This window comes from Haliaeetus albicilla, chromosome 25, assembly GCF_947461875.1.
Source record: "Haliaeetus albicilla chromosome 25, bHalAlb1.1, whole genome shotgun sequence".
In the NCBI taxonomy this organism is placed as follows: domain Eukaryota; kingdom Metazoa; phylum Chordata; class Aves; order Accipitriformes; family Accipitridae; genus Haliaeetus; species Haliaeetus albicilla.
The window spans coordinates 3,235,510-3,259,019 of record NC_091507.1 but is presented as its reverse complement, the minus strand read 5'-3'; the positions used below and the strand labels follow the sequence as shown (position 1 = coordinate 3,259,019).

Sequence of the window (23,510 nt, the reverse complement as noted above, 5' to 3'; positions counted from 1 at the left end):
AGTATAAAGCACTGTAAACAGGTACAGACATTTCCCATTTAATGCTGTAGATACAGGTATTATGAAACGAAGTCTAAGTCATAACTTAAAAATGTAAGTAAGTTAAGGAAACAGAGTCAGCAAAAGAACTGAGATTACCTGAGTTCACGTGACTGAAGATGTACACCTGCAATCCAGGTTTACAACCTGCCATCTTCTTGTATCCATGGCTGCTGCTTCACAAAACAGAAGTGGCAACAAGACCTCCTATTCTTCCTGAGACTATGCTTAGGAAAAAGGTTAGAAACTTGTTTCCCCAGACACGGACCCCTTACAGCTTGTCATGTCTTATCTGAAGGCAAGTGTTCTCTGATGTCCTCTATTAAAGCCACTTAAGCTAATGTGAGAAATATGCTTCACCCCCTGCCTAATGGCATCAACCCGCACCACATGCCATCAGTCCAGGAGAACAGCAGTGCACGTACAGCAAGTCCTCCTTAGCCAAGGGATGGCCTGAGACAGGCACAAGTCTCCCCTGGGGAGGTGGAATGGTGCTTCCCAGAGGTGAATGAGCACGGAAGAGATTGCTATTGAGCTTAGTTTAGTTTGCATCCTATTTTGTAACTCTGTCAATTTGAATATAAGCAGATTTTTATTTTACTTCCATTCGAGTCAAGGAACAATTTAATTTGTGCTAAGAAACACAGACATAGCATAAAGCAGTTACACCGTGTTTTAACACCACCTCCACTATGGAGGGTAGAAAAAATTGTGTTTCCTACTAAAATAGCGGTGTGCATTCAAGCTGAGGTTGATTCCCAGCACAAATTTTCAGTAGTCTAGCTCAGGAGGTTAAAATCCAGAAGTAAGCTTTTCACCATTTATGGCTTGTGTTTTCTTGTTTACACGGCACTCTGCCTTCAGAGAGACAAGGCCAGTCAATTAGAGTTTCAGTTCTTCAACATCAGAGCTATGTTATTGTGTATGGGTTTCCAACACTAACAAAATTACTTGTATCCAAAATAAAACTGTTAAATGAAATTAGGAAAAATACTTCATGTTCATAGCAGCAACACAGCTATTCACAGCAGCTTAAATGCCCTGTTTTGCATTTTGAAAAATGAATTTGAAAGCCAAACTGCATAATCCTGTCTCTTTAAGAAAATTGGGATTTGCCATACTAACCAGCACAAATAAGCATTAAATATAAATCACATCTGTTGCACTTATCTGGTTATTTTTAATCCTAAAAATGCAAAGTTAAATTGTTTGAGGGCAAAGTCACGCTGCTGACTGTTGAAAAAACAGCTGTGTATGGGTTTCACTGGGCCGTACAAGCAGTGGGACGGGATGGGGGCACACCGGGGACAGACACGCGCATGCAGCCACTCTGCAGGATGCTCTTGTGTGCCCTGTCACAGCAAAATGTTGGGCACTACTGGTTTAGCCTGTTCTGGATACATTCATTAAAGTTAATCAGAAGCTCAACAGCGAGGGAGAAAACAACTGCATCTGCTTCCTAGAAAAGCTATGAAGAAACCCCCGAATTCTGTGTTCTCCCCATGGGAAAGTTCATTAGAAGTCCCCAAACGTGCCTCATGTCTTTATACGACAGGAAATCGAGTTAGATACAAATGCTGACACTCTTGTGTGCTCCATCCAAGATGTTTCAGGTCATGAAACAGACATCGCTCAGCTAAATACTACACTCATTTTCACAGGACAAACCGCAGCAATACTTTCAAACCACAGCTAATCCCATCCAAATGGGAATGTAATCTGTTTGAATAAATAAGAAGTAAAAAGAAGAGCGAAGCCAAAAAGTAATGAGCATTTCCCAGGGCTGTGTGTCACGGCTAGCTGAGTATCTAAAATTGGGGTTGCATCATTTATACTGTATACACTGAAGAAGACAAACTGCCCTGTAAGGCAACACGGACGAATGTCTTGGGACAAAAGAATCCATGAGCTAAACTGTGATTTTCTGCTTGCTGTAGAGTGCTCTTTGAAGTTACTGCATATTAATTCCTTCTGTAATTGTATTCACACAGGCGCACACACTTGCATTATGAATTTTCCATCTTCTTCAACAGCACTGAGCATTAGCCACAGCCAGAGCCAGAATGACCAACTCCATGGCACACGGTCTGACTAGTGCAGAGCTTCTTGAGCAGCATGCACTAACTTCTAGTGATGTCCAAATACTGCATTTCTTAATATTTTTTGCCATAAACATTCAAAATGTTTCAAGTGGCTGCAGTGGAGCCTACAATTATATTGCAACTCTTCCTACTCCCAAGTGATTTTATATCCCACGCAGAATTTATGGATATTGCAAAACTGAACTGCAATAGTATGAGTTTCATCTCTAGCACAAAAACTTCTCACCACATAACTTAAAAGATAACATATTTGGTATGTATAATAAGAAATAAAAGGACAGCGGGTATTAAACGCTTTCCCGATGCTGAGGTATTTGGCTGTGTGTCGCTCTGCAATGCAAAGGTTATGGCCCCTGGCCTGCCCTGGCTCCCTGTCATCTCCCCGTCACTGGAGATTAACGCCTGCCCTGGACGGCTGGCGTGGCTGCTCCCAGGGGGAATTCCGACACCTTTTCAGCAGAAATAGCTGTGTTAAGAGAGCACAGTACTGGAAGCTAACCTGGCCAACTGAGACTTAACAAGACGTGGGTCCCAGAAGGGGCTCTGTCAGCCGCCTGGAGCACCGGCAGGAACAGCCCATGAGCAGCTGGAACGGGGACTTCTCCATCCCGGCAAGCTGGAGAGACAACATGATCGCAAGTGAGCCTCAAAACCCTATTTCTTTATCTGACATCCCAAAGCATCTTGGGTTTACACCCAAAGACCCTGTACCCGACAGACCTACAGACATGCACCGAACCTGCTCGAAGCACCTACCTCTTGAAAAAGCCCCCGAGAGACTGCAGTGCCAAACACTGCAGATCTGGCAGATTTCTTCCATTTATGTATAGTTTTTAAAGAAACCACTTTTTAATACGTATGAAATGCAGAATGACCATTCCCAATACGTCCTACAATAAATCTCCCTGGAGACATCCAAAATCCACCTCCCTACCCCCTGCTAGATGGCCCCCACTTCCACACCAGGGTCTCTTCAGAGGCTGGGTTTAGGATGAAGCTATCCTAACCCTGTGCCTCCAGCCCCCTACTCCCCTTTTTTATTGTTTCTATTTCTCCTTCCCCGTGAATATTCGTGAACTAGTTTTTATAACTGTTCATGTCATCCCAGAAGAAATTTAAGTGGAAACACATGTGATTTTTACCATTTTCCTTTCTGTCACAAGGATCAAAATAGCCACAGGGAAACTGCCCGCAGCGTTATCAGAATCACTTGTCTGCAGTTTGGCAAAGTTCACACACTGGCAAGTCCTGGTGCTGTCTAATCGCAGAATCTAGAAAACAGTTTTTAGCCAGGCACATTTGGGAGAGAGCTCCTCCTGAAATAAGAAGAACTACAGGCATTTTTATCTAAAGTTAAATTCTACCAGAACTGGTAATGCACACATGTTACTCCCTCAGCTATAAAATACAGTCTCACTTTTTTCTGAAATGTTGACCTTGTGTAACTTCACTCAAAACTGCCCCAAATAATAAGATCTAAAAGCCATTAGAATAACAGCCATGAATTACATAACTATGCAAAAAGAATAGATTCTCCCTTTTTGCTCAGCAGCAATAAAGATACTCAGAAATAATATAAGGATGTCAGTGCGACTGTGATCTATATAGGATTCCAAATATGCCTGTAACCAAAACCTCTTTAAAGTACAGCCTGGGTTAAATAAACAAAGACCAATCACGACTGCTGCAAGCAGCAGTGCTCAGCTGAGTTCAAGTCACTGCATATCCAAAGGTCTTGCTGGATGAATATTCAAACAATGCATTCAGCCTCATGACCTTGGACTCTGCTAAAGAAAACTCCAGGAGACCTCCAAGGTCTGATCCTCCATGACATCTCTGGGAAGGGAATGTAGAGATTAACAACCTGAAAGTGTAACGCAACAATCTGGAAGAAAATATGAATCATACTGAACAAGAGTTGTGAAAAAGGTAAGTAACTGCAAACAGCCATAGAGCAACTTTGACAAATATCAGAATCACAGTAGGGGCAGGGGAGGAGGGGAAGGGAAGAATATAAAACTGTAGTATCGAATGACAGCACATAATACGCCAAAGAAAAACTTTGTCATAAACTGATCTAAAACTCCATGCACACACTGTGAAATTGTGCTGCTGTAGCCAAACTGGGGACCAAACTACATGAGAAAATAAGCCAAGAGTTGACAGCACTCCCTACTCAGAAGGGCTGTGATGCTTAACATGTTGTTCAAGTACACTCGTTATCTAGAAGAACGAAATACTAAATGGAGTACTCTTCCCTTGTAAGCCAAAAGCACAGACTGTGCAAAGATCTCACTTAAAACAAAGAAAAGCCTTCTTTTATTTTTCAGTATCAGTGCTTACCTTGGCCCTAGACAGTCCAAAAGCAACAAGAGAAATTTTTCCTTCATTTTGAGTTGTTGCATATACAGACAACTGCGACCTCTTGCTAGGTGAGCACAAGAACGATGAGTTCATTGACTTGCATCCTCCTGAGCACACAGCCTGTGGTCTCAGGGGATATCTAGACAAAAGTTGTACCTATACTGCCTGCTTGGCCAGCTCCAGCCTGGGGCTCACACTCTGCTACGCACAGGACTAAGTCATGAACCCAAACCAGAGCCTCCCACTTCTCCCCGCAGTCCCTGCTAGCCCACAGGGCCAGTCTCAGAAATGCACTAAGTGCAGACCAGTGAGCCACAGCCACAGCAAGTATGTTTCTTACTTCCCAGCACCCAGACGCAGTGTTCCTTCACTTTATTTTGGGGACAGGAAAGAGCGCAATGTCCTCCCCAGCACCAACGCCAGCCGTCTCAGAAGGACTTAGGGGACACAGACAACTCCGAGCATACGGGACACCCACGCTCACACAACTGATTGCCAGGACGCAGCACAGCATGACTTTTCATGCCACCCATCCCTGCCAATTCCTTGCTTACTTCACAGCTGACGCGGGTACGACAAGCACAGAAGAGGTTCACTTGCTCCAAGATCACCTCTTAAGCCTAGGGTGGTCCTAGCCATCTGCTGAAAGAGAAACTCATGGTCATGACACATTTTGGAATAAAAGAAAGCAAGACAGGTAGTAGAAGGGTGGGCGCGTGGATAAAGAACATACACAAAAGCTGCGTGATTTCTTTGCATCTTTTGCTTTCCATCTGTAGACTGGAAAGATTTTAGCGAACCATACTTGCTCGTTCCTGAAATATACTGTTGATAGCTGACGATGAGACAGAGCAGAAATAACGAGGGCCAGGTATGGTTTGCATCCAAGGGTTCTGAACAACAGAAGTATAAGTGACTGACAAGATGGATACTTATAGGTTTTAGTTATTTTATTTCTAAATAGATCTGTTCAGACAAGCAGACAAGTGGTTATAACTCAGCTACAGTGTAGCTTCGTGCTTCCTTAGCACGAAGAAAATTTCCCCAAAAGAATAAACAACAAACTTTTAGAATGTGAAAATCTTATTTATTATAATCTTAAGTTTTCTCATTGTATTAAAGGAATTGATATTAAATTCAAACAGCACACATCTGCTGATGAAGTTTACAAGGAAGTTAAACCACTCAACTGGAGAACAAACTGCTTAAGGACCTGTAGGATGCATGGAAGTGATAAATCAGCAAAGTGGTTTGCTCAATCAGAAACTATTTTGCTGCTAATAAAGAGCATTTTCTGCAGTTCAGCCCAGTTCAAGAACTAGTTCATTTAAAAGCTGAAGAACTGATTGGAAGAAAGGATTTTTTTCCCCCTCCAAACCTATAAAAACTTGGCAGAAGAGGCTGATATAGCTCTAAAATCTGAAAAAAATGGAAACCAAGAACAGTCCATTCTGACATTTACATAGTCCTACCTACAGATACCATCCAGGATTTCTAACAAGTTAATAATTCCTCCAGCTACAGAGGCAAAGCACAACTTGCTTTTCAAATGTCCAGTGTACATGATGTAGGCTGATCACGCACTAGTGCATTTTGCAGTCTGATTTCATGGAAAAGCAATTCCGTCCACATGCTCCAACGCTGCTCCAGGATGTGAACCTAAGCTCAATAAGTGCCGATGATCAACAGAGTTGCTTCAAAATGCACACTCCTCATCCAAATTAAAATGATAATTTTAATGTACATATAGTGTTGTTTGACTGATTAATAATTCCCTTAGTTTCAACAGCAAAACATGGTTTTACACACTTCTCAGTGCTTCTCATATATGTAACTCAGTGTTATTTAAACAATTTTGTAATACTGATTTTCTGCCTCATGAACTGAATTCCAAGAAGACATCACGATGAGTAAAATATGACCACATGCTACATACATTATGCACCATCTATATCAAAGAGTATGTATGCAGTTTGTAAGTCTGAGTAGCAAAAGTAGTACCAAATTAAGGAAAAGATTATATTCCCATTGACACTCAGCACATGAAACAGCTCTCAATCAATACAAATCAATCTTGCAAGAAAAATAACTATGAAATACAATCCAAAAAGTTTTAAATCAAATCCCTGTCTTACTAATTAAGTACACATTTAAAATCAGTGATTAAAGTCACTTCAGCTAACCAGTCTGAACTGCAAACTCAAACATGATTTAAAGGACTACTAATAAAAATATAACTGAAGACCCAGACAAGAAGCAGACAAGGGGTTGTAACTCAGCTACAGACAGCATATGACATCCTTAGCACCTGGAAAATTTCCCCCAAAGGTTAAATAACAAACTTCGAGAATGCCAAAAGCATGTGAGGATGAAAGACAACTGAATACTTTTTTTTTTTTTTCTAGTTTACTGTAATTTACTCTTAATGACATTACAGGTGTGATTCACACCTTTGTATTTTCCAGATAAATTTTACAGGTTTGGCGATATTCCCAGTGACCTCTTTTCTTCTCTTTTCCTTGGTTAAAGGGAATTTTGCTTGTCTGACTACCCACAGCACATGTCTGCAGCTACATTTATTGAAGCAATGTGATGAGGCAGTTTGCATGTTTACCTACTCACAATGGACAAGAAAGTTTTGCGAAAGTTTTTTGCTGAGAGTCCCCAAATCACTTCAAATTAACTGCATTTTCTCTGGCAGTCTGTTCCTTACTCCTGAAGGCTGTCTGCAACCCGGAGTTAATTATCCTAAAGAAATGAAACACATTTTAAGGAGTTATGGGTGAATGCATTTTCACAAAAATAGCCGAGCCCCAATTCAAGCAAGCTCTGAAAGCCAGTGGGGGACCTCGGGGAAACTGAGGATGGGGAATAGGAGAGGGCACCTCACCTACTGCTATCATTAGCCAGGGAAGCATGAAGCATTTTGAATTACCTTAATGGAGCAGACCTCAATAATCTGACACAGAGTGGAAACAAGATACAAAGACACTGAAAATTTTTCAGATTAAAACTAAAAGAGCCTTGGCCTTCTGAAGGCCCATGTTTATACAGATTGTGCTGAAGTGGGTGGAATTTTAATCATTTCATTTGCAGCTCACCATTAACAAAGCCAAACAAAACACCAAAAAAAAGCAACTGCAACAACTCCACATTTCCACACATAGATAGAAATGTAACGAAGTAATTGTTATTTTTTGAGCATTCCCAGAATTCTGACCTGGATGGACTGGCTTAAATAAAAAAAAAAGCATCCTTCTCTTTCAGCCTTAGCATTTTGGCAGTTGATAAGCACAATCCTGTATGAAAGGCCACCTAACAAGGACACAAAACTTGCAAATGTATGCATTCAAACCTGGAAACTTTTGATGATAACTTTGACTCTAAACTCAAGCGGGAAGCAGCCACTAATTACACGGTCACCCCAAATTTCTCTAGCATGATGCTCTGCACATTTTTTTCTATAACTCTAAACATATTAATGTTGTTGCTGGAACAAGCAGTGGATACACAATCACATGCAAGAATGAAAAGCACCTGTGAAAGTCACATAATAAAACCAGTTATATGGTGCTTTACTAAATTTACTAAACACAAGCTTAAAGAGGACTTTGGAGGAAAATATTATGCTCTAGAGCTTCCTCAGATGTGAGGCCAATAATGAATCTTTATTTTTGTCCAGTTTTCACACATACTATTCGGCCTGCCAAAGCCAAATGTGGGAAACATTTTGTCCTTTATTTGAATGTACATAAATTATTCATGCGCAAAACTATACAGAAACATATGCATGTGTGAGAAATATATTTGCAATGTTATATGGGTGTAGTTCTTTTAAATCTTATCTTTTCAGCTGCATATTTGTTTCTGATCTCAGCATATATAGATGAAATTGTATTTATAGGGAAACATCAAAATGAGTGATGTCCTTCAGTTCAAGGGATATTTAAAAACATACATCCACATAAATCAGATTATAAAGCACCAATATAAATGCCCAGCACTTATAGATAAAATATGCTCATTAATTTGTGTTGCCCTATAGATCCTCAGTTCACTGACTCATTCTGTCATTCTGGATATGCATGGAATATACACACTTAATATCAATTTTATCTGGTTTTTATCCTCCTGGGAGCAGAGGAGGACAGAATATAATACTGCTCATATATATAAGGACAAAATAATTCATATCCTATTGAATGCTACTTCTAACACGAACGACGTGTCAACTGTCTCCTTCCAAGATGTGGTAAGGCATCTAAGCAAAGAAATGTCATACCCCATACAAAAATGATTAAAAATATTTTGCCACAAATACCATCTTATAAATGTATTCATGTGTTAATTCACTGGTTGCAAACAGCATAGCAGATATGACAATAATCATACACATTCGTTGTTTCTTTCCCATTCAGTATATTGGATTAAGTCATAGGAGCAACACACTTTCTAAATGATTGTTGCTTACTCCTCCCGCAATATGAATGAGTCTCTCTATGAAGATCTTTCTAAGCCATGAAGTACGGAGTCATCTACAGAACAAAGAAGAACAGTGAAACAAAAAAAGTCTCAAAATTAAATAAGCCTGTGGATGTAGGAAGTCTGGAAGGAGGCAGATCATGTCTTACACAAAAGATTATCAAGAGACTCGCGCAGGGACATACTGGAGTCAGACACGGCATTGCCTACGGAAGTAAAACATAGCGGTGATTGATGGGACAGCTTGAACAAATATGCACACCAAACCAAAATTTCCAAAATGTTTTTTAAAGAAATACAGTAAATATGAAACAGTGTCAAGTAAAAACAAATCAGGTCCTTATCTCACCACCGCAGTTGATGTTGTATTACAGCTTCCCAGCAGGTGTTCATGTTAGATTAGGCATGGTAAAATCTAATGAATACAGTCCTCCCTACTACGGGAAGGCAAATTAACTGAAAAAACAAACCCCAATCACAGACAGAAATAAATACCGTCGAGCGGAGACCACAACAGAGTCCTGACTGACAGCATCGCACTATAGCTTTTTTGATTGAATATTAGTTTTCATTTCATTAAAATAAACACATGTATTAAAAATGGACCATGTGTTGTGATTCCCTAACAAAAAATGATATTGCTTCAGTCCCAAAATAGGAACCAGGATACCCTCTATTTTTTCAGTATAAAAGACCGTACTTCCTTCACAAGCATTACATGACCAACCCTAATTTTAAAGCTGACTTATTTGTGACCTTTTCCTGTTAGGAGGAGCATGGTGTTTACACATCTGTTGAAACACCATACCATTTGCAAAGTAATATTTAATTAATTCCATAAGATGTTAAGGCATGTTTTAAATAAGACCACCACTGATAAAGAAACCATGCCAATTAAAATCAGCATGCTGCTTGATAAAGCTTCATGTTCATCAGTCATACAAAACTCTCCAGTTTAAAAAAAAAATTAAAAGAGCAGAACTTGCTACAAAAATCTCTGATTTTCTGGCTAGAAATACTTCTCCTACAGACTAGCGCCTTGCATTTTTACAAAACAATCAAAGCATGGCACTTTGAAGTCTAGCACATTCTAGCAAGATAAAGGCACCATAAATATTAATTAATTCTGCCTGTGAGCAGTGCTCTCCTGCTACGTCTATGAGCAGACTTGGAGCCCAGGATCAGAAATCAACCAAAAGCCGATATACATGCCTTTAAGCAGAGCCAACTGTACGCCTTTAAAATTCAAATTCTTATTTTTTCAAGTAGTTTAAAGAGAGTCATCAATTAAGATAGAATTAACTACAATATGTATTTCAAGATTCACCTTGATAACTGCCATTTAAGATGAAAAGATTGAAAAAGAAAAGATGTAAAATCTTACACATTAAACACTCACTGAACAGTATCGTTTTTCTTGTTCTATTTATGACATTGCATGTAATTAAGAGAAGGGGAGTGAAAAGTGCTTTTACATGTCTTAATGCTTAAAGCATATTCCCGTTTCCCTAATTTCAAACCTACCATTTTCCTGGATGTCCACAACTCCATCACTTCTACTCTTTCAGTCAAATAAGCTATTTTTGAAGCAAAGCCCAGTCACCTCCTCCTGATTTTAACACCACGCGACGTACACCTTTACAACTCAGCTGGGGAAAAAGATGGAGGAGCAGCATACCGGGTACCTTACTCACACCCACCTCCGATGAAGGGACCTTCAAGCCAGGTCCCGTAGGTGAGATGGCACACGCAGTGGACGCGGGCCCTTCAGGGGATATCCCGCAGGGCAGGGGGGCACGTACCCAAGGACGGCCAGGCGCGTTTGGCTGTCTCGCCAGTGCCACCAATACTGCAGAGAAACCCTTTGGTGGCAAAGCCCGGGCATGCAGACCTGCAACTGCTGCACAGGGAAGATTTCGGTGTGTTTGCCTCCAACACAACAAATTTAGAGTGGTCAGGGGAGGCTTCACTGCATCTGCCACTGGATCCTTTGTGCTGTCCTTTTACAAGATGTTTGTTCAGATAAAGGTAAATCATTAGATTCCACTTGCTAATGGCTAACTACTAGGGCAAGGACTTCTGTGAAAGCCACTGGTGCCCTAACAAGGCTGAATTATTGAACCCCAGATTAGAAGTTGCCTGTTCTACTCTCAACTTCTCATACAAAGATCTAATCAAGGCACAGAAATACCCGTCTTCCAGGACAAAAGCTAACAATTCATCTTCTCAAGTGACAAGGTCACCAATAATTCAAGTCACATTCCTCAAATTGAATTTCCAAGTAAGATATTTGGCCTCATAAATAGAGAATGGGTCTTCAGCTTCTGGTGGTTTATTGTGCTTTTGTCTCTTTTTTTCCCCAGTACTAAAAAGTGGCCACTGCAAAACCAATTTTTACTGAAGTTTCCCTCCCATCAAAGCAAGTTCTCACAGAAGTCATCCCTGGTTTGGGGACGATGATATAGTTCTGGAGGGCACCAGGATCAGGACCAGGAACTGTACCACACAGCCTTGGCTATAATACCCAGCAACTTCCTTGTGAGACGTTATTAACCATTATACAAGGTGGAAACTTGACAGTCTGTCTCCAAAAAGGTATGGAGTGGACAACATGAAGACACCCATCCAAAAGAAACATAGTGTCACGCTTCGGGGTGCCCCTCTCCTTGTCAGGGGGCTGAGGTGCTGAAGAAGACAAAAGCTGTGCCCTGGCGTGTGCCCCACCGGCTGCTGTGGTCCAGGGCTGGGTACGGGCAGGAATGGGGCTCCAGGCAACGAAGCGCTCCAGAGTACTGCGTATGGTTGAAGGTTGGTTTGCCCTTCTCAGAGAGAAATAATAAAGAAACTATTTAGAGAAGAGGCTTACAATTACTGCTGCTGACAGAGTAACAGTTGAGAAGTAGTTGAGTGGGCATAACAAACAGGTAAGAAACTCAGAAATTCAGAGTTAGCAACACTGGAGGAGGCTCAGCACAACTGCTATGTATGAACAACTGGCAGCCACTTTCTCCTACCTCATCTGCACCTTTATTAAAGCACAGCCTCAAAAACTCAGTGTTTTCAGATAGAATTACAGAGCTAAGTTTCAAGGCAAACATATGTAAACACGTGTTAGGTAAGTGTTAATAATTCACAGCAAGATGCCAGCTCTCCATTAAGACATTTAATGTGCAAAGAAAACATTGCAAAACGTCCTTGGAATAAACTGAATAACTTTCAAACAAAAGGAATTACTTAGCCTATTGGTATCGTTCATCAAAACCTTCTTTTTGCTGCTGTTACCAAAAAAAAAAAAAAAAAAAAAAAAAGGTGTTTCTGCCTAGAGTTTAAATTTGTGTACTTAAAACCATAGACATAACCTCCTCCCTTTCTGACGATGATGCCTCTGCCTCTTGTCCAGCCACCAGGCTACAGTAACCCACCACAGGGGTAGTACCTCCACAGCCACCACAGCTGTCCAGCAACTGACTGATAAGGTGCACCGTCCCCCCGTCACAACACCGCTCATGGGGATCAAGAAAGAAGATCGTAAGACACCTCTTGGGAAGGGGAATAAAAATGCCCCAGGCAAGGGGCTGTCAGAGAGCCAGCCAGGTTCCAGTTGGGACAGGAGGCAAGTGGGGTGATCAGGTATCAATCACTACAGGGGCAACAGCTGAACTTGGGTTTATGCTTCATCTCCAGGTAATGTCACACGTAAAGGATGTCAAACTCCTTTCACAGTACAAGCATGATCCAATACTCCAGTAAGGTATAGCATGTGCTAATGAAACTAACTTAGATACTGTAGAGATAAAAGTAGACTGATACTTAAATTCATTTACTTTTCATTTATTATTACTGCAGTTTCCCAGTACCTGGCACCCTCTCCTCAAGAGATTATTAGGTTTTATTAGATTTCTTAGCTTAGTCACTGCGGAATCATGGCTGCACTACTTTGGGACCTCAGCAGACCCAGCGCAGCAGCCCTGCACCACGTTGGCTTCCCAGCATAGACCAGAGATCTTTACACCACACTGCACTGTGCATCTAGACATACTCTCCAGGACACAGGGAAAATCTGATACCTGTGGAAAGGGAGGCAGGAAAACAACAAAGGTCAGTATATGCAGTATTCTTCCTATCACCCACCTTCAGCCAGGAGCCAGAAGTTATATTTATACACAAATTGTCAATACACAGCCTTTTCAGTACAAAACCCACCTAGAAATCCTAAACCGACTTCTATCTTCTCAATGGCTCTGGCATTCTCTTTCCTCGCCTTTCCAACGCCGTGCTGCTCTAATTATATTCATCCAGAATGCTCTGCAAAGACTATTTGGCTTTGATGATGTTGCTTTTTTCTATGTAGCCCTCCATTGCATCTCAGCCTGTTATTAAATCAAACATTAAACATATCCCCCCCCTAACTAGTCCCATCCTCTCCATCATCCTCAGCTACTGCCTACATTCATTCCACTGTGTCAGGTCTCTGTTACCTAGTTTTGTGTACTGGGAGCTTCACGCTTTCTCCCCTCATTCTTGAGCAAATTACCCCTAAATATCTGTACTACTAACCTATTATTACCATGACTTAAGACTCTCTAAAACTTAGCAAGGGCAAAACGTTTGTTTGCTGAGGCCACTAAATATCACATAACAGTCTCTGTACAATTCCTGGTGCAACTGTGTCTATCTGTTGTCTCTTCCGTAAAATTTCTGGAAGAAAAAAAAATGTCTTTTGTGTTTATACAACACCTTGTACAGTGATATCCTAACCCACAAATAGGTTACCAAGACACTATGTTAATGTAAAAGTCACCTCTGCAATGCAAGGCGACCCATGGTGCAGGGATGCCCACACGAATCCTCTGGATTCTGTGCAGATTATCATGCTGTCAGATGCCCATTTCTGTCCCTCAACCTCCCACAGTCAGGGAAGAAACAACAGATACTCTTATCACTCAGCTTTACTGTCTCGTCCCTAATTTGGGCATAATCCCCGTTTAAACCAGTTATCTAACAGCTAAATATAATTTCTCTAGGCTGTGTAGTTTCCAGAAATAACTAATGCTGCATCCTCTTCCCCCCATCAGGGAAACACCCAGCAGCACTTGCCAAATCCCACCCAACCCCACTGCCCTACTCAGCAGGGCCATGTGGCACAGAGACCTAGACCTCACAGCAGATGCTTCCCATGCTCCTGCGTGGATTAGCCATCAAATCCACAGGCTCATCTGGAGATCTGATTTTTTGAGCCTTGTCCCTTCCCGGTGCTTCAGTGAGCCACCCCCAGGCAGCTCCTAAGGACCCAGCGATCGCCTGCCCACTGCTTCTGTCTCACTCTTCCAAAGGAAGTCAAAAGATAACTCTAAGAAGCATCTAAACTGTGCATACTGTAAATAAAACATATGTTCTTCCAGAGTGGATGTAGCCCAAATCCATAGCACCAGGGGAGGAAGAAGGAAAGGGCAAAAGCTTTCTTAGTCCCTGCAGTAAAATCTGCAGCTGATCCTTTTCCAAGCTGGGTAAATGAATTTCTTCCTCAATGGTCTTGAGCACTGCCTCAACTCTTTTAGTACAAGTATCTCCTAAAAAGCTGGGAAGAACAAAAGCAAACCAGAAACAGAGTATTTCCAGAGTTATCCTAATAAAAAGCATGGGAAAAAAAAAAATCTTCATTTCTTCCAAATTCAGTATGTTACATCCTTTTCTACACATTGATGTTGCGCCAGTTGAGCATAAATCACCAATTCCTCACTCTGAAGTAAAGGCAGAAGCCCTCCAGTTCTCTCCGGAGGCAAGTGACCTCCAACTATTTGATCTCACAACTGCTCACATGCCTCCTTGTTCTGGAAGCTCCTCAGTAAAAGGCAGCTGGAGGAATTTTGCAGGGACACCTAATGTCATCTCAATCGAGCACGGTGGTCCCTGGTGTGGTGGTCTACGCAACCGTGGAGTTGCTGTGCTGGAATGCCAAGCAATATCCCATTGACTCACCACACTGGGCTTTCAAACACATGTCTGAGGAGCCTCAGCTCTACCCGCTACGAACTTCACTCACCCTGCTTTGCAGTGTCTCATCTCCAGGAAACCACATCTCATAGCTGGGAGACGTTTCCTGACAGAACAAAGAAAGAGATGGACAATAAAACCTTGCCTTACAACAGAGAGATGTACATTACTAAGAAATGGTACATTTTACATGATTTTTCTTTTCTTTGGCATTATACAAAATTTCAATGTACGAGTAACATACAGCTTTTTAGTAACTTGGACTCCAGATGTACTTAGATTGTTGTGAAATGGTTAAACTAACATTTTTCCACGTGGCAATGCTTCATGGAAGAGAAAGACCCAGCCACAAAGAATATCTTCCATGCAAAAAAATAACATAGCAAACATTATTTGCAAGTTTAGGAAGAAAGAAACAATATATGTATTAAATATACATATTTTACAGGCGAAACATTTTGTCACAAAAATTAAATAATTCCCCTGCAGTTCATAATACCAAAAGCACCTCTAGTTTCCTTTTCCCTTATTGTGCTACTAAACTCTTCCCTTTCCTCCCATCAACTACTTGCAGTCTGGCTCTCCTGGGCAACTACCCCTCACAGAAGGTGTGATAACATAGAGATGCAATTCACTATTTCTCTCCTCAGGGGTTCAATTCCAGGCTTCATTAAGGCTTGCAAAGCAAATTAGAACACTTCACCACTGCACAAAATAATCTTCGCTAATAAGACAAACCCCAGCAACTCAACCACTTATCCCAAAATATATATGGCACTTTGAGCGCACAACACAACAGCTACCCCGGTTCCATCTCCCTCTATGTTCAGCGGTCACCAGATCTCTCTTCAGCTATCCCAGTCCTTCCCAAATCTTTCATGCCCTTCCCAGCAGGGCTCCTCAGTCTCTCTGCTTGCAAAGGCTCGGTTATAAAATAACCAAAATAACAAAAAAAATAACCTTTGGACTTGATGGGAGGTCTCATTACGCTCCCCGCATGCTGCTTGTTCTGTGCCCTCGACAGCTCAGCAGCTGCTTCTGCTGCACCATCATTCCCAGTCCTCAAGCCTGGAAAGAGACCCCTTCCCTTGCTCCCCAGGCACTTTATCACTGGCTCCAAGGAACATGCCAAGCAAACTCCCCTTTCCTTTTCTGCTTTCAGCCTCCTCTAGCCTTGGATTTTCTTTCAAGAGGGGTCAGCAAGCAAGCCCCTCTGTAGTTCCCCCTGCTATCTACCTTCTACAGACATCTTCCACACTCTCCTTGGGAACATCCCAACTAATTGCTCCCTTCTAGCTCTGCTTTGATTTACCCCAGATGTTGCCAACCATATTTCTCCTTGCTTCTTGGCTTCCACTCCATCTGTCTGAATTAGATCCAGCAGAAGAAGACCTCCTGCTTTCCTACAAATGCTTTGGTCCTATTTTAATTAAAGCGGCCAGTCACCCTCTAGCACAGCAATATGGTTATCAAATGCCTTTATCTCAACCAAAGGAGCATATTTCAAAAAACTGTAAGGAGGCCAGGAATAAATAATTCACTGCAGGAATCCTTCTTTTCAACTGTAATTCAAGTGACATCTTAAGCCTGCTATCTTCAGCTCCAAAAAAGGTCTATGGCTAAATCTCATGTTGAATGGTAAGTCCAAGTAGCTGGACTTGGTCCAGAAGAAGGGTTTCCAAGAGCTCAAAGCACTTAGGAAAGGTGTCCTGCCACCTGAGACCATAACAAACTGTGTAGCCACCACAACTGCCATAAAGATTTGCTCATCGCTGCTCCCAACGTCTCTTATTTCCAGGGCGCAACAGCTCTTCAACCTGTCAAGCGATGAGCGCTCTCTCTGTTCCCTACCCCTGCCATCAGGATTCGGAAGGCACGGTGTAAAAGCTGGCGTTTGTGGAGCACAGGCAATACAGGTCATGCCCCATTATCTCTACCCACTCCTCCTGCAGTGGCACCTCCCTGGCTCGGCTGGGACTGCAGCCTTCAGCAGCCTTTGGGATACAGGAAGGATTTCCTCCAATGAAAGCAAGACAATATCCAGCTTCCAGCCAGTTTGTCAGAGAGATTCCCAAACAACCAAGCCCTCGAACCCAGTATCTAAACACCAGGGAGCTTTGTTTTCAAAAGACTCCCAGAGAGGAAGCTCTGATTGACAAATACAGCACTGCGGCATAGCTCCCCCAGTGTCCCCTCCAGGCCAGCTATCACAAGGACGGAAGAAGTTACCGAAGAACAGCAGATCTTCTCTTTTTAATTCTAGCACTTATGCCAGATCCCGCACTCTACAGCAATCAGAATTTCCATTTACAATCTGAGTGTATAAGCTGGATGCTACTGGATTGAAGAAATAAAGTGCATACATTTGAAATTTAATAACACACTGATACAGCCTAAAGACATGTTACAAAAAAACAAGCAGATAGCCTGTCACAAGCTGAAAACAACAAATGGTAGTAGAAGACAAATGTAATAGAGCAAGTTGTGCTAAAGCACACAGTAATTGCCACAAAACAAGCACAAACAAAATGCAAACAATATTTAGAGAGACAAGTTGAAAATGCTACTAAAAAGAGAAACAGCTCAAGAAGGCATATGGACAAGACAGAAGACCCCTTTCACTGCTAAAAAATAGTATTGAGTTGTGTGGAAGACCTCAACATTACAGACCTCCTCCTCTGGGAAGGAAGAAGAAAGGAAGGAGGCTCTAATTATTATAACAAAAAGTAAGGATATAAAAGATCTAGAACAAGATTTCAAAAACTATCTAAACAATCTAGGAACTTGAGGTTCATCTTCAAAAGCGAGTCAGGGGCTTCAGAAAATCTCATCGCTCGAGACGATGGCGAGAACTATTCAGGGAGCGCAACGCGCCACGGCAGCCAGTAAGGACCATGCACTGCTGGGTCCAACACCCACCTTTCATCTCACCAAACTGCTCTGGAGGTGGGAGCTTCTCTTCCACGGAGCAGCCCCAGGACAGCACCTTGGGCGCAGCTTTTCCAGGAGGAAACCAGGACGTCACACCACGAGTGAGATGGGGCAGGGAGGCCCAAGCTGGAGTCACAGCTCTCCTCTTCCCAGCGGTGGTGGCACTTCAGAGGCAATCCTATTTTCCAGCCCTAATGACGTTTTACTTAGCTACTCACTTCTTACGCTGTTTCGGTCTTCTCCCCTTCCTTACCTCCTTTTGTTTGAACCACGCAGCTGTAATCCACAGTCACCATTTTTCTCTTTTTATTTTCTTCTCCATTCAAGGAGAAGAGCGCTTATTGAGACTGCAAAAGGTTATGATTCCGAGCCATCAAGGCCTTGTTTTACTGTGGGCAAGATCTTTCTGTCAGCCCAATTTCATATTCGATGCTGGAGGCTGCACCTGCTTGACAAAACCTCTGCCAGTAAATGCAGACTTGCCAAAACCATTTCTCAAGAGCAAGGAGAAGAGACACAGGAGATCAGATGTTGACCAATGTATTCCAGAAGCTCAAAAAAGCCCACTACTGCCTTGTAAGTGGCAGCAAATTATGACCTGTGCTCCTTTTAAATAGCAGCGTGGAAGCATTTAGTTCAGGAAGCCAATTTGGTACCAGCTTTTTCCAGGCCCTGTGGCCCCATCTGCCTATTCCAGTTTAGTTTAGCTTTGACTGATCCCAGTTACATAACTGTACCCTTAAGCTCCTAAGTTGTAAGGTCAAGATCAGGTTAAACTGTTGCTGTGTAAGACAATATAGGCAAAGCCTGAACTGTCCTACTGCCACACCTATTTCTCTGTGTATCTGATGCAATTCCCAGCCCAAAGCTCAGCAGGAGATTTCCTTTCCTTCTTGCATACTTCTTCAGTTTTTTTCCTTCTTCTTCCGTTTCTCTCCCAGATTATTTTTACTTTTATAATACACTCAGGAAGATGACAAAATATGGAAGTTAGAAAAGCTGAACTGAGGAATGCTTCTGTGCCATCCTTTTACTACAGGCGTGGAATGGAAGTGTTTTAGGCAGCACATCATATGGGCTGTCATGAGCACACTGAACCACCATGAAACGGGTCAGGAAAAGATAACGATGTTTTGTCAAATGTTCAATATTTTTAAACCTAAAGTTAAATAACCCACAAAAGCAGATGGAGCTCAACTTCAGAGCAGGTCTGTCCCAACAGCACACTGGCCTGAAGGTAGATACCTTGCAAACCCTGGGCTCCCTAATGCTGGAATATGCAGGCAGGCTTGGTTAAACAAGCTGGCAGGAGGCCTACCTGGCAAGTAGTTACTGAAACTTTCCTGCCAAATCCCTGCTGAAGTTCTGCTAGAGCACTCTCAAGCTGTGTCTGCGAAACACTTGAATTTGGCTGTTTGTTTTGTTTGTTTTTTTTAATTTTACCGACATTTAAAAAAACCACCCTGGCTTTCTTTGCATTTGTGAGACACCAGCAGTGTAGCTGCAGTGTAATGGCAGGCTATGCCTCACAGAGTGGTACCACAGCAACAACTTTGTAGAACGGTGCAATGAAAGAAATCACTTTTCTTATAAGCCTGCTTCCAATGTTGATGCTGGAGAGCATCATACTTTCTGCAGTAACCCAGCAACTTCTGTTCCGTCAAAGGTATGTTGCAGCACAAGGGAAGACAGCAGAGTTTTCATTCTACTGTGGAAAGAAATGATACTCAAAAGTCACAGAATCACAGAAAAAATTAGGTCAGAAGGGACCTTGGAGGTCATCTGGTCCAATCTCCTGCTCAAACCAGGGCCAGCTTCAAAACTTGATTGGGTTCCTTGGAGCCTTGCCCTGTCAAGGGTTGAAAATTTCCAAGGACAGAGATTCCAGAGCCTCTCTGGGCAACCCATTTCAACACTTAACCACTCCTGCTGTGAATGGTTTTTTCTTTAGATCTACTCAAAATTCCTCTTGCTGCAACTTGTGACTGTCATTGTGCAACTCTGACAACACCCAGCTCCATCTTCTCCTTAGTCCCCATGTAGGTAGTAAAAGTCGAATTACAACCCCCCTTATTCTTCTCCAGGCTGAAACAAATCTCAGCCTTTCCTTGTGCATTAAGCCCTCTCATCCTCTAACCGTCTTGATGGCCCTCCACTCCACTCACTCCAGTATGTCAACAGCTCCCTTATACAAAGGAGCCCAGATGTGGACTCGTAAGGGCGAAGACACCTCCCTTGGCCTGCCGGTTACCTTTTTTGCCCATACAACCCATTACACAGCCACCCCGTTCTCCATATTATGCACTTTCCACCACTCACTAACTTATCTAACAGGTTTTCCTCTGATCCATGTGAGGTGGTGTAATTTAGCCGCATTTGGGCTAAAAAACAGGCAGGAGGCTCTGTTACATAGTTCAGTCCAAGAAAGAAAAGTATGCTCAGCTGTCACATTCATCCTGCCCCTGTTGAGGTTTATGAAACAGAAAGGTTCCGTCTGAGCCTCGACAGAGCGTGGAAATGGTATGCGCTCAGACCTCAAGCAAAGAAAAGGATCAGAAGCATTTTGGTCAGCGTGCTAGAGATTTTTAAAATATGCAAATTTATCAATGTAAATCTAACTAATTATTCTATTAAAAAGTTGCTTAAAGCCCTCCATACAGGTTGACTGCCAATTAAATCACATTCCTTTAGTGAATATGGAATTTAAGGCACGTTATCCCAGAAAAAAGTAAAACTTCTAATTGCGTTTATTTAAGTAATTTGGCCGCCTAATTCTCCCAGCTGGCTATGGTTTGGTACCCACTCTCTGGCGCAGCCCACTTTGTGTATCATTTGCGAGTACGCTGTCCCCTTCTAAAGACCTACGAGACATGTCCCTGTGGCAGGCTGCTACAAGGGCTGTCACTAGATGCAGAGACACGAACACATGCTTGAGAAACAGTAGTGAAGCAATGAGCAAAAGGCACACCATATTTTGTCAGCAGGAATGTTATGAAATAGCCACAAGAAAACTCAGCCATATTGTTCTAATTTAGGATAGAGTAGATAGGGTCTTATTTTGGAGCATGAAAATGTAATCTGTTCCAGCCTCTCTTTCCCCACCACCCCTTTCAAATAACAGTCTGCACTGTCATCCACGTTAAATTAACAGCTAAACATTGCTGACTTCCAACCAGGATGTTACAAGGATTTAGCCTTCCTATATACACATCCACTTACAAAAGAAATTGTGGTAATGAGATAGAGATCGAAATATTGCCCAGAATCCTTTTAAAATTGAGGGCAGGGAAAAGAGATGAGGGATTTCTTTATGATTTAAGAAGGATAAATATGAGATATGTATGATCAAAACAACAAAATTTGAGAAGTTAGAGCAGATGTGTTAATCCACGTTCTTAAGCTTCAAATTCTCCCATTTCATTTAAGTGTCAGCTTGTCCCTGAGCTTGACAGCACTGTACAAAGAAACAATTGCATGTCTTCTAAAAACAGACGATGGTGAGATCTCTTGGACAGTTTGCCCAAAGACTCTATTGTGCTTAAACTCTTAGGGGAATACAATTCAGAAAGGTTTATTCAATAAATTAAAAGAAATACCTCCTACGGGAAGCAAAAGACATAACAGAATGAAAAACATTTCCTGTAGGAGGAATATTTTTAGACTTTTAGAGAGAGAGGCAAATGAAAACCGAACAGAGCACTGCCAACTGGTTTCTCACCACATTACTCTCAGTAGGGTGCAACTCAACTGAAATTACCCTTTAGAGAAAAAAGAAAAAGACAGTGCTCAAAAAACATCTTGCTGTATTACAACAGTGGCAGAAAACAAAGGGATAAAGCAAATAAAACCTGAAAATAGCAATGGAAAATTTGTATTAGTCTTTCTCTTACAAAATCAGTTATAGACATTCAGTGGAGGTACAGACCCATCACTGAAAACCAAATCCAGGAAGCCAGTGCTTTGGAGAAGCATGACTCTGAGGCAGTGCAAAAGTAATCTTAATCACAGTATAAAAAAAATGAATCTTTCATTTGTTAGCAAAGTCTGCATCATACTCTGTACTTTGCTGAAAACCATTTTGTCCATTTATGAGACAAATAATTTATGAGAACAAAAGGACTCATTAACATTTGACTCGGCCAACCCAAATAATAGGCTACAGCTACAGTAAAGCAGCTTTTTTTTAGTATGAACTAAAGGGATGAAAGCAAGAAAAAGGCATATTATCTTCCTTTTTTAATGTTTGCCATGGAGGATAACTGAAGATAAACACAAGGACAACTAGAAATGGATAAAAGGCAAGCCCAACCTGAAAAGGTCCGAGTACATGGAACAGGAACTCATAAATGAACGGAGGGGGAAAGAGAAAAGCAAGATCTACCCAAAGTCCTAGCAGGTTCTCAGCAGCCACAGGGAGAGTTTCTGCACGGGACTGAGTGCTCATGTGCATCCTCATTAAGTGCAATGCTCAAAAATCTTTTTGACCTTACACTGTCAAAGAATCCTCACGGATAAATATCGTAAATCAGAAGGTCTTGTCTTTGAGAGGCTACAGAAGAGAGAGAGTAGGAAGATCCGGAAAAGACAGTTCTGGTTTCACAACTTGGGAGGCTGACGCAAGCTGTTCCCATAGCCAGGATCGTGAGGATGATGACCCAGGGATGAGAGCTTTAGGGTGGGAAACTGATGTTTGTTTTTACAGGCCAGAGACAGCACCTAACCTACTTAGCTCCAAAAACACAAACATGTGGTACCCAACATCTGGTTCCAGTACGACAATGTGGCGACCATCAAGCACTGGAAGCTCATCAAATCCTTCAAAAACACTCTTAACTCTCCTGGGGATTTAGTAACTCCTTGCTGACACCCGGAGTGGAACAGGCGTGTAACTTGAAATAGCCAGTCTGTACACATCTAAGAAAAGCTGAAACTCAACCAGAAAGCCTGCGCGTACATTTCCATTGATATGTATTATTGCTACAGGATAAGAATAGATAAAAAATAATAGAAATTATTTTGAACAAACACAGCTTAAACATCTGCACAACAGATAGGAAAGTTTTAAAGAGAGGTAGGTGAAGTAAGTAAAATTCCTACGACTGAATGATACCTAAAGGCTTTGATTCCTACTGGATACTCTGTTTTGACTAGTAGTATTCACCTGCCAAAAGTAAAGCACACACTTGAGTACTCTTGTCAGACTGAAGTCTGAGAGCTCAATACCTTGCAAAATTGGACGATGAGTTGTAACGTCAAATTCCAATGAAGTCTAAATCTTGCCCTTACTTTCTCACTGTCCCCCTTTCAGCTTCCATAAGCTGAATGGAATATTTGGCCACTTCTCCCACCATCCAGACGCCTGGTTCAGTTAAAAACTAGTGTAACCCAGGATGTACAAAAGCTATGTTTTAAGACATCAGCTTAATTCCAGTGACCCTTACATTCTCAAATACTATCCCACATAGCCAGAAAAACAAATACAAGCAGCGTTATATCATGTTTAATGAGACTAAGATAGTATTGCCATTATAACCCTCATTTTCATTACCTTTTTACGTTAAGATTTCAACTCTGACACAATCTAGTTACTACTATACC

The 23,510-nt window shown here is 41.8% G+C and overlaps 1 protein-coding gene across 4 annotated transcripts in view; it reads right to left on the bottom strand.

Moving 5' to 3' along the window:
* Positions 1–23,510, bottom strand: part of ARHGAP6 (Rho GTPase activating protein 6) — a 339,711-nt gene that overhangs the window by 308,173 nt on the left and 8,028 nt on the right. Inside the window, exons 1-2 of one of the 4 annotated variants that reach the window (XM_069770405.1) lie at positions 17,901–18,538; positions 15,031–15,087 (exon numbers count right to left, since the gene is read on the bottom strand). The exons of 1 other annotated variant lie outside the window; for it this stretch is intronic. In XM_069770405.1, coding sequence (XP_069626506.1) covers positions 15,031–15,066 — 36 coding nt within the window. In that variant the 5' untranslated portion in view covers positions 15,067–15,087; positions 17,901–18,538. Of the gene's footprint in view, positions 1–15,030; positions 15,088–17,900; positions 18,540–23,510 lie in introns of those variants that run through there. 2 more of the 4 variants (XM_069770410.1, XM_069770408.1) reach the window with 2 other exon arrangements.